Source organism: Pinus tabuliformis, chromosome J (genome assembly GCF_031772625.1).
Source record: "Pinus tabuliformis cultivar Carrire ecotype Pingquan chromosome J, CPIR1, whole genome shotgun sequence".
Lineage (NCBI taxonomy): Eukaryota > Viridiplantae > Streptophyta > Pinopsida > Pinales > Pinaceae > Pinus > Pinus tabuliformis.
This window is the reverse complement of record NC_142295.1, coordinates 909,139,077-909,151,803: the sequence shown is the minus strand read 5'-3', so window position 1 is coordinate 909,151,803 and position 12,727 is coordinate 909,139,077. Positions and strand designations below refer to the sequence as shown.

General features: G+C 36.5%; 1 protein-coding gene across 1 annotated transcript in view; it reads right to left on the bottom strand.

The window, feature by feature from the left end:
• LOC149229685 (SUPPRESSOR OF ABI3-5-like) overlaps positions 1–12,727 on the bottom strand; it is a 70,187-nt gene that overhangs the window by 23,103 nt on the left and 34,357 nt on the right. The window contains exons 2-3 of the mRNA XM_089381104.1: positions 2,723–2,902; positions 2,605–2,618 (exon numbers count right to left, since the gene is read on the bottom strand). Coding sequence (XP_089237230.1) covers positions 2,605–2,618; positions 2,723–2,902 — 194 coding nt within the window. The remainder of the gene's footprint in view (positions 1–2,604; positions 2,619–2,722; positions 2,903–12,727) is intronic.

The following is a 12,727-nucleotide window of genomic DNA, read 5'->3' as shown; positions in this document are numbered from 1 at the left end:
ACCCAAAGGAAAAATTAGGTATGTGTGCTTACATTTGATATTGTGGAAGTCATGTCATATGGTTGCAGGTAACATGGATCAATGCTCTATCTTTAGAGCATAATAAAAAAGAAGGATCTCCTCCCTCGAAGGAATGCAAGAATGCATGGGTCACACATTCACTAGATGAAATCAACATAATATGTCCTCATATGAAGTATGAGGAGGTTGACAACAATTGAGGAACTCTAATCGGAAGCTCCTGGGAATGAAATGTGTGAAGAAAGGAAGGAAGAGATCATGGAATATGCAACCATGGTAAATGAAATCAACATCCGAAAGACCAAGAAGATTTGACTAGGATATCTCCATAAAAGATATGAAGACTCTCATGGAGTCTGAAAAAGAAAGAGGCCCTTGACAATATATATATTTGGGAGATGTGTCGATATGTATGCAGGATGCTGATAAAAACTAGGAGATGTCATGATGAAAAGACATCACAAAGGTAATGTTGATTATAATGTTCATTCCTTTATTTTCGAACAAATATATGCATGGGTTTATGCAGGGCTGTCGAGGGAAGATCTATGGATATCTTCCACCACCGATGCACATGTAACAAGATGAAATATCCTTAAGTAAACATGGCATGAATAAATCAACATGGCATGAAGGAAGGCCAGATACGGAGTGATGGATCACTTTCCGATGATGATATGGCTGATTCATGGATAAAAGTGATGGATTTTCGATTCCATATATAGAATTCCCAAACATGAATACTCCTAGATAAAGAAAAGAAGTTCATGGCATCATGAAGAGGAGTTCTTAAAGCAACTGGTTGTCCCATAATCTCCACCTGAGGAGTTATTGTAGGTCACCAACTAAGAGGGAGCCTGGAACAAGTTTCTTACTTGGAAGAAACTTGTGAATTCATGAGCCAAGAGGGAGCTTAGGTACATTCCTTTATTTTAATAGATATGTCCTCCCTAATTAAGAGGCAGAGATAGATGCATCATTCTTGTCTTCACTTGGGAAGACAAAATGGAGGATTGGGTAAACATCTGGCATCCATTGCCTTTAAGGATGTATTAGGGCATCCAAGATAAGAGTAGTCGTTGAGGAACGATATTCTTTGAGTATTAGGAATCCAAAATGAGAATAGTCTTGGTGGAACACACCCTGAGAACCCGAGTGGGATATGTTCCAGGAGAGACAATGATGAGGTTGTTTATACGTCATTTGTCTCACCAGCATTGTGCTCAGATCTTGTGGAGAGATATAGTTGTTAGTCAAGGCCTTACTATGTGAAAATGTTGGTTGATATGATGCTAAACAGATGGGTTACCAATCTGACTCTTCTTATGAGAATTTCTTCAGATTGAGAATGACCAAGTACCATTATGAATACCTCCCTAGTTAAGAGGGAGTGTTGAAAATTAACTAGGTTCGGTCTTCGTAATGACATGTGTAATTATGATTTTATGTAATTGATGAAAAGAAGAAAAATAAATTATTATTGTAATGCTCGTCTCATGGATTTCATGAGCAAGGAATTTTATTTTTAGTGATGGCTCCCATTATGAGCCTTTAGGATTTGTCATCTAGTCATAAAAGTCAATTTGAGTCTATGTCATGTATGAAGGACCCTTATTGGGCATATTACATTTGTGTATGAATCAATTAAAGTGTCAAATAGCCCTCCAAGACCAAGACAAAGTCACCTCCTTCAAGTCAGCTTCAAAAGAATAATATAATCTCTCAAATGGACACGTCATCTCATCCTCTTGTCAAGTTGGCTAACTAAGCATGGGCAACAACTATAAATAGGCCAGTTTGGATTTCAGTTAGAGACAAAATTTCAGAGGAGATTTCGGTGGTCATCAAGTTTGCAATTCGGTCAAGGTTTAAGGCATAAGAAGAAGTGTGAAAGGGGTCAAGGAAGGCAACCTATAATCAACGAGTAAAGGGAGAAGAATATTGAATTATGTTAGGATTTTTTTGGGCTCTTTTTTGTAGCACATGCGCAGTAGGGAAGCAACATCTATTGCAGAGGTAACCGAGAGTATTGTTGGAGGATCCAAAGTTGGCAGTCATTTATAGGATCAAGTCATCAAGCTGAAATATGTGAGAGAGTCTCCCCTCTAAGTGAAGAAGTAACAAGGTGTAGAAGTTAGTTATTATACTTCTCATGTGCTACAATTAGGGCCAAAATACAGTGCAGATCTGAACCAGAAGGAAGACGATATTGAAGGGTAGCCGAAAAGAAGGAAGAAATAGAAGTTTGACTAGTATTGACTTGGACACAAAGAGAAGTGGAAGGGAACTTGTGTCTTAGTCTTGGAGAGGAAAATAGGTCAAGGGTCTTGGTCTTGGTATTCGTCAATTGGAATCTCTATAAGAAGAAGAATTTTTTTCGGGTTTTCCTGTCAAAGAGTGAGAGGTTTTGGCCCTGGTTATTAACCTAATCTTTATGGTTTATGCATTGGTAGTTGTTTGATGAAGAATAACACCAATAACCTAAGTAAAATAAGATCCTAATCTAAAGTAAAAAGCACTCACAAGCAGTTACTAATAGAAGAGAAATCACTTAATCTCTATGCCCTAGATTTGTCAACACACCCTTCTTTGCATTGTACAAAAAATAAATGAAACCTGAGACATTCATATATAAGCAATATACCGTAATCATTTTCTAAAGACATAAATGATAAATTATACAAAAGTGAAAACTAACCTAAAAACATGATATGTGATGAACAAAGTTGACACAACCACAGACAGTGCACATCCAGTTAGCTGCAACATTCACACCTTTAGCACCTCCTTGAATGGAACCCTTTGTTGTGCTTTCATGTCCCGATTCTGGTGCACCTATACCTCTAGTTCGCTTGCTATTGCAAAGTGAAAATGGTGCACACTAAGAATGTATATAGCAAACACAAGATACAAAATTCGAGATATAATATTCAGTTTTCTTGAGTTGATCACATGCAAAATTTTAAAAGGAAGCAACTCAAAATATATAGATTTTTACCACTTGCTAAAAAAATGTCAAAATGACACAAAATAACATGAAAATTTGTTGTTTAGCACATATTTTAATATGAGAGACAAATTTCAGTCTCATTTCATGAATACCAATAAGCTTTTGAGATTAACTTACAACATCTTGGAAAAATATTTCATCAAATCTCTAATCAAAATTCCTATTTTGGTGATCAAAGAATATTTAAGTACAGATTGTTAAAACATTTCCATGATCTCTGTCATTGAGATTGCAATTGCAGGGTATTGTAGTGGAAGAGGGCATCCTTTCAGTATATTTAAACAGAACCAAAGAGGTCATTGTTGAGTCTTACATCATATCAAAAAGGTGCAGTGCAGAAAAATGGGCCTCTTAGGCCCACACAATAATATTGTAAAAGCCTCAATATATAGTGTTGTAATTTTAAAAAAATGGGGTTGGTACTATTATCTTGTCATCTTGAAGTGCCCAATGCTCATGGTAGCACATGGTGGTATGAGTTACCCACATAATAAAGTTTGTTTGAATAGTTAGAAACACCCACCATGTGGCACTGAAGGTGCTATAGAATCTCATCTATCCTCATTTGGGGCACCCCCATGGTGAGGCCTTCTAGGTTCCTTTATACCTCTTATAGCTCATGTATAGACTCATTCCCATGTTTGTTTTACGTTAATAATTCTATAATAGTTTCATCCATTTTTATAATTACTGTGATTAGAAATTTTATTATAATTTATAAAAGTTCCCTTATTTGGTCCAAAATTGGTTGTGATGATTCATCTATGGTCTCAGTGGCTTAGATACATTTGGGCATGTTTAATTGGGAGTCCATTGAGTCAAGGATTATTAACCATTCCCAATTCCTATAAGAAAGTAAACCATGACTTTCATGGGATGTATCCCATATATATGTTGTAGTTTATGGAACAATGCATACATATTTAAGAAAATCCATACAATGCAAGCCTTGGAACCCATGATTCCTCATAAAAACCTATAATATGCTTCTTCCATATGGATTTCTTCACCCAAAGGTCAGGCAAATGTTCACTAATGCCTCCAGATAATTTATTGAATTATTTATATTTCTCCTATCCTTGTTGTAAAACATATTCCAAATATCTCTTTTTAAAAACAGATATTGCATGATCACTTATGGATTAGCATCAAGTTTTGAGGTATCACTTTTGGTGCTCCACATGCTTGGTGAATTTCCCTTATCATCTTCAATTCCTCTACATGTATCTCCCACTTCTAGTTTGATTTCCTCCTTAAAGTATTGTTGACATGTCGTATGTGTCTCCATTGCCTTTTACCCAATCTAATACCTTTGAAAATTCAACTTTTCTACTTCAAGGGAGGTTCCAACATAACTTAGGTAAGGGAGCTTTAGGTCACAATACATCACCTAATTTTTATTTTTTTATTTTATTTTTATTTTATTGTCAGTATTTGATATGGTATCACCAAGGTGTTTTATTACATTGCATTAGAGATTATGATCATGTATATTCTACAAGAAGATGTAGCAACATATGTAAGGTTGTTATTATTAAGGAAAGATATATTAAAATCCTTCTACATAACTTGTCTTTATCCCAAGTAAATCCAAGATCTACAAAATTATTCTTCAAGTGAGCTCCCCCATTCCCTCCTTTTTCTTATATGCAACCATTAGGTTACTTAACTTATCAAAGGAGACTAATAAATTAAACCGAGTTAGTTTTCTCTCACATTTTAGTTTCTTATGAACTATAAATTCCTTAATTTAATCTATATCCCTATATTTGATAATAAACCTTAAAACCATAAGTAATCTAGTGTCTTTACTTCTTCTTTCCCTTTTCTCTTCAACTACTACAATTTTTTAGATTTCCACTTAAATTGGGTGGTGATTCCACTCTCTACATCTTTATTACTGTAGTATGGAACTTTAACCTAACCATCACACTACTTTTTTTGCAAATCCATTAGGGAGTTCCTCTCAAGCCTTTCTTCTCATGAGTGATAAGATTTTCTTGTGTTATTCCCCTTTCCTCATTATAAAGAATGTTAGGTTAACAATTATTCTTGAATTGGTTCAAGATGTAAAGCCTAGTGATAGGTAGATTGTATTCTTCATGTTAGTTGGAAGCCTTATTTTTCAAGTAGGGATGTTGCAACATGATGGCTTATCTAATCACACGTTGTGATTCCCTCTCATGCATAGAGAGGATGTTATTTCAATTTGTGGAGAATACTACGATGGTAGGTATGGATGTGGTAAGGTTTACCCATATGCTAATCAAAGTAGATGAATTTTTAATTAAAATGGGAAGAGTATATCAATATCAGAGTTTTTGGGACCAAGTTATAAGGGGAATCCTAACATGTTGATGAACTTTGTAGGTGAAATGATGATCTAAAATGGAGCAGATTAGTAATGTTGTGCTAATTCCCGATTCAGAATAAAACCCAAGATGCTTATCATTTGCTTATTCAAGTGCTTAAGGATTCACCTGTTTTCTTAATTAACTGATTCCCATGAGAGTTTATTATGTAAATGTTATAAACAATTTAACATAAAAACATATGATGAACAGTAACAAAATAACAGCAAAGAACATCAAAATACAACACACAACACATAGATTTGATGAGGAGTTCACCCCTCCTGGGCTACGTCTCCTTGGTCCAACTTCCAATGCTTGGGCCTCTCTATTATGCTCAAAATTACAACAAAAGTGTGTTTACAATGCTCAAATGCCTCTGAAAATTGTCTCAATGAGTTTAGAATAGTCAAAATTGCTATATTTGACTCTTTTTTTTACCTAATTTGGATAAGAACTGAAGAAGTTATGACCTCTCCCAGTTCTCCCACAATTTGCTCAACAAAGTCCCCTTTTCCGGCCACTAACCATCAAATTCGGCCTAAAATCCGCCAAATTTGCCACATTTCAGCCACTAGAGCCATACTTCCCGGCGAGTTTAGAAATCGCAATCGGCAAGGACCAAAACCCATACACTGCGGCATCGGCGAACCCAATGAGGATATAAACTGCAACATATAAAAATATCACGTCCGAGCAGTCTATCGGAAATCACAATCAGCAATTATTGCCAGAACCGTATTACAAACACCAACCATTTTCTGCAATTGCGATATGTGATAAATCGCATCACAACCTGTCTCCGTCAAGGCTGATTCTGTAATACTCGTCCACCTCCGATTTTTGATATGCGATATCGCAATCGCAAATCAGCGTTGTTGGGGGTCAATTCTTAACCTGCATCCTCGGTTTTTCCCCAATATACGATATGTAGGACCCAGTGGCAACCTGCCACTTGGCACTTCCCCATTCGCTAAGACTTTTTCTATGTCATCCAATCCTGCCACGTGTCCAAGTCAAACCTGAACTTTGACTTGCTCTAACTTTTGCATATGAGCTTGGATTTAAGTGTCATTCACACTGTTGGATTCAGAATGAAGATTTCTTCGATCTGAAGCTAAGATTATCAAGATTTTAACACTTTGATTTTTGAGCATAATTTTGAGCACCTTATCACTCCTCCCCACTAGAAGTCTTTTGGACTCCAAAAGATTATATTCAGTTATTGAACAAATGAGGGTATTATTCCCTAACCTTCCCCTCTTCAATCCATTTGGCCTTTGATGGATTTGTACCTTTGAGACCCACTCGAAGATAATCAACATTTCCCCTCTTTGATGACCTCATTTTTCTGTTAAGTATGGTGTCTTGCTGAAGCTCATCAAGAAATTCTAGAGAAAAATATTTAATTGATGGAATCTGTACACTTTCTCCTTGATCTTCAATCAAAGGAGGCTCATACAATCTCAAATTTTCAACATTAACAACAGAATAAATTTTCATATATGAAGGCAAATCAAGCTTGAAAGCATTATTTCCAATCATTTCTAGGATTTTAAATGGACCATAATGGATTGGTTTCAGTTTTTTACCTTCGCCTTGAAGCCTTTCCTTGCTAATGTAAAGCCAAATGTCATCACCTACTTGAAACTGATGATCCACATGATGCTTATCATGTCTTGCCTTATACTTGCCTTGACTCTTTTCTAGTTGTTCTTGAACTGTTTGGTGAATCAACTGAATTTGCTCAATGAATTTCTTTGTTCTGTCTATGTCGATATGTCCATCTAAAACTAAATATTTCTCAAAGATAAAATCCAACGGCGATTTTGGCAAATAACCAAGAAATACCTCAAAAAGGCGAAGTTAGAGTCGAAGAGTGTTTTTCTCGGTTGTAAGAATGTTGAATATAATGCAACTGTTCATCTCACAACTTAGGATGTTTGTTACAATATCCTCTTAGCAAATGAATAATTGTCCTGTTAACCACTTCAGTTTGACCATCTATTTGCGGATGGAAAGTTGTATTTTTCTTCAACTTGGTGTCCATCAAGTTCCATAAATTTGACCAAAAATTCCCAACAAATCGGGAATCACGATCACTTACAATAAAAGTAGGTAATCCAAAATGAACCCATACATTTCGAAAGAAAATTTGAGTTGTTTGTTCAGCTGTAATTTGTTTCTTACAAGGCATTAATATGCACATCTTGCTGAACCTATCCACAACTATGTACAAATAATCATGCCCTTTCCTTGATAAAGAAAGACCTCCTACAAAATCCATAGAAACACTCTCCCATGGACATGAAGGCACTGGGAGTGGTGTGTACAATCATAGTTTCCTATTACTAGGCTTACTGACTGAAGACAATGAACCTCTGATAAAACGTGACACACTTTCAAGCATACGAGGCCAGTAAAAATACCTATGGATATTTTCCACTATTTTACTTACACCGAAATTTCCAACAATAAGAGAAGTGTGTGCTTCCCTTGTGACATTTGCTCTTTCTCCCTGTGGAACACAAATTTTTCCCAAATGATACAACAAATTATCATGTACATGGTAGTCTAATTCCTCAACTTGGTGGCCTTGACTCAAGCTTGAATATACCTCTTGAAAGTCAGCATCATGTGTGTATTGTTCAACATAACTTTTAGGCAAAACATAATTATTCTTGAGTAAAATAGCTACATTAACAACCCGTCTAGAAAACATATCAACAACTCTGTTATAAATACCTTTCTTATACCTGATTATCAAGTGGAATTGTTGTAAGAATCCCATCCAACAAAAGTGCCTTGATCGTTGCAATTTTGTTTGAGATTGCAAATATTGCAAAGGTTGATGATCGGTGTGAATAATGTTTTCTTTTTCCATTAAGTAATGCTCCCATTTCTTTACACTTTGCACCAATGCGTAAATTTCTTTATTATATGTAGGATAGTTAATAACAACACCATTAAAAATCTCAGAATGAAATGAAATGGGCTTACCATGCTATAAAATAACTGCACCCATGGCGTATTCAATTGCATCTGTTTGTATTTCAAATGGTTGTTTCACATCTGGCAATGCTAAAACTGGGGTTGAACTGATCTTTTTTTTCAAATCATCGAATGATTTTTGTTGTTTTCCTCCCCACTGGAAGACAACCTTCATGCTGATCAAAGCATGTAGTGGAGCTGCTATGGAAGAGAAATTAGCAATGAACTTCCTCCAGTACTGTGTTGCTCCCAAAAAACTCCTTACTTTTGTGACTGCTTTGGGTATTGATCAATTCACAACTGAAACTTTAGAGGGGTCAATCTTCAACTCACCTCCTCCAACTATATGACCCAAATACACTAAATAAGTTTTCCCGAATTCACATTTAGACATATTCAGAAATAATTGTTCTTTTTTGAAGACACCCAACACTTTCCTCACATGCTTGACATGCTCTTCTCGTGATTCGATGAATATCAAAATATCATCTAAATAGACAATTACAAACTCATCAAGAAAGGATCTTAAAACATCATTCATAACTCTCATGAATGTAGCTAGAGCATTGCAAAGACCGAAAGGCATAACCAGCCACTCAAACAATCCCTATTTGGTTTTAAAATCAGTCTTCCAAATATCCTCCTCAGCTATTCTAACTTGATGATATCCACTTCTCAAGTCTAATTTAGTGAAATATTTTGCATTCTTCAACTGATCCAGTAAATCATTTATTTTGGGTATCGATTCTTTATGGTAATTTTATTCAAAGCTCGATAATCTACACACATGCACCAGGTTCCATCTTTCTTGGGTACCAAAATAATTGGTGAACCACATGGCGAAGTAGAGGGATGAATTACACCTTTATCTAAAAATTCTTGGACTTGTTTCTTAATTTCTAAACTTTCCAGAACTGACATTCGACACATACCAATATTTGGGAGTGGACAGTCTTGCTGTAGTTGAATTTGTGTGTTGAATTCCCCTTTTTGATGGTAATCCCTTTGGTTCTTGAAACACAACTCCATATTGATTAAACACATCAACCAATTCAGCTTTCAGCTTCATGTCACAACCTGCAAAGGATTCATGCTCTGTGTCATTCTTCTGCTTGATCATAAGGAGCATGAGATTCTTGTTGGAATTGACCAGTTGCTTCATTTGCCCTGCACTTGCTATAGAAAGATTAAGCTTTTTACGATGGGCTCTCACAATATACTCCACTCCATCTTTGAAAAAAATGACATTTGCTCTCAAATCTATGGAAAACAACTTTCATGTCATACAGATACAGACTTCCTAACACAATTCCAGAAATATCCAGTGGCACTACATCTAATTCAACTTCATCAATGAAATTGGTAGTAATAGCAAACCTGAAAACATATTTCCTTATGACCTGAAGATTTGCATCCTTGGTTATCCAACCCAATGGATACGGTTTATGATGAGGCACGGTTTCCAGATTCAAATTCTTGACCAAGTCTGTAGAAATTAAATTTGCTTGGGATCCACTGTCAAACATCGTATCAATCTTGGTGTATTTGGAAATAACTCTAATATGGAACAACTCAATTCTGTTTTCTTCATTTAAAGCGTTGTTGGAGTTATTTGTTACATTGGTGCTTGGCACGGCTTCCTCTTTGCTTATTTTTTCCACGACTTTTCTTTTGGTGACTATGGCTGCAATCTTTGTTTCATCACCTAAGTCGGAACCCAAGTCTTGTTGTACAACAGTGTTTGTCTTCTATTTCCCTTTATTGTTGAATTTATTCAGTCTTAATTCAGGATGAAGCTTCCAGCAACACGCTTCACCATAGCCCTTTTTGGAACAATTCTTGCACACGGGTTTCTCCCCTTCTTTCCTAACAAAATCATTTTTTAATGCTTTCCTTTAGAATTCTTTCCTTTCTCACCACTCTGGAATGGCTTATTCTTACCTTCTTCTTGTGCATTTTTCCCTCTTGCTTCGAGGTGTGTAGCTTGAACACGGACGTCATCAAGATTTGTGGGATTAAACATAATAATGGTGGGTCGAAGATAGCTATGAAAACCTCCTATGTATTTCAGCAAAGTATCTTGTGACTGCAAGTCTACTCCTAGCATAAGAGCTCTTCTCCTAAACTCCTGAGTATACTCTTGCACATTTTGACCTTTTAACTGTCTGAAATTTTTCCAATTCATGATGGATTTTTGCATATGAGCTAAAGGGTAGAATTGTCTTTTGATTGTAGCAATGAAATCAGACCAAGTAATAGAGATCTTACCATGTTTTTAATCTCCTCTTGAGTCCTTGCTTCCCACCAAATGAGTGTTGCACCCTCCATTCTCAATGAAGCCAACTGAATTTCGATATCATCCTCTTGAAGGTTCTAAATTCTACAATACACCTCTAGTTGACGAATCCAGTTATCCAGCTTTTCCGCATTAACTTCACCACTATACATGGGCAACTCGAATTTAACATCAAGTTTTAGAAAAGGTGATTTACTAGCTCCTTTTGAAGAATGATGATGAGTATGAGTAAGGGTTGTATTAGTGGAAGAGTGTGCAGATGCTTGTGAAGAAGAAGATGAAGAAGATGGTGTAGAGGGTGGAGTTTTATCTCCATTCCCGTTACCTCCTCCTAAAGAGCCTTCTCCTTTGGGAGGTTTAGAACTTTCTCCTTGCAATGTGTTATTCCTCTCTTCATAGAGGACCTTCACCATCTCTGTCATATCAAAAAAATCCTTTCTGAAGGTCTTCTCATCTTCTATCATGTTTGTAGGTTCTCCTTCTTGAGACATGATCTCTGGAGTCTCAACTACAACTTGAGGCTGAACTGGTGTTGGAGATTTTGGCAGCCTTTCTCTTCTTCCCCTTGACCCAAATTCAGGGCTTCAAACCAGCTTTCCTTCACCTCTTTTAAGTTTTAAACTTGTAAGCATGACATAAACTTGAAAACAATTAAATCCTTCTTTCACAAAGCAAATCTATAAGAAAAAAACCAATGCTCTGACACCAACTTGATCTGAAATGGAGCATATTAGTAATGTTGTGCTAACTCCCCATTCAAAATAAAAACCAAGATATTTATCATTTGCTTATTCAAGTGCTTAAGGATTCACCATGTTTTCTTAATTAACTGATTCCCATGAGAGTTTCTTATGTAAATGTTATAAACGATTTAACATAAAAACATATGCTGAATAGTAGCAAAATAACACCAAAGAAAATCAAAATACAACACACAACACAGATATTTGATGAGGAGTTCACCCCTCCTAGGCTACGTCTCCTTGGTCCAGCTTTCAATGCTTGGGCCTCTTTATTATGCTAAAAATTACAACAAAATTGTGTTTACAATGCTCAAATGCCTCTGAAAACTATCTCAATGAGTTCAGAATAGCCAAAACTACTAGCATTGACTCTTTTTTTACCTAATTTGGATAAGCACTGAAGAAGTTATGACCTATCCCAGTTCTCCCACAATTTTGTCAACACTCCCCTTTCCAGTCACTAATCATTCTTCGTCGGGGCCGATTCTGTAATACTCGTCCACCTCCGATTTGCGATATGTGATATCGCAATCACAAATCGGTACTGCTGGGGGCTGATTCTTAACCTGCGTCCTCTGTTTTTCCCTGATATGCGATATGCGAGACCCAATGGAAACCTGCCACTTGGTGATTCCCCATTCGCTGGGAATTTTTCCATGTCATCCAATCTTGCCACGTGTCCAAGTCAAACCTGAACTTTGACTTTCTCTAACTTCAGCATATGAGCTCAGATTTGAGTGTCGTTCACACCGTTGGATTTAGAATTGTTGGAAAATACTGAGAGGGGGGGTGAATCAGTGTTCCTTAGCAATTATCACTTTTAAATCTTTTCAGAGCATTAGTTAATCTTCAATTATTATTAATGTTCATGCAGTAATAATAGTAAATAATAACAACGATTTTCGGTAGAAAACCCCTTTGGTTCAAAAACCATCGCACGCTTTTCTAATAAATTCTTTAATCTTCAGCCCCAACTGAAATGAAAGCATCAACTTCCTAGAATTCTAGAAAAGCATTCTTCTCTAGCTCCCACTGGATGGATGCTCCAAGGCCTAAGATTCTTTAGTAATCAACTGAACGGATGCCCCAACACCCAATGAGCTACAACTCACCCTAGCACCACCCTACCACCCTGAAGTTTTCACAGGCTTGAACCTGTTGGTGACTTCATGCACCAGCCTACCACCACCCTACAACCTTGAAGTTTTCACAGGCTTGAACCTGTTGGTGACTTCATGCACCAGCCTACCACCACCCTACCACCCTATAGAAGAATAAAAGAAGAATGGACTCTCGTCCCAGGGAAAATGGTCCA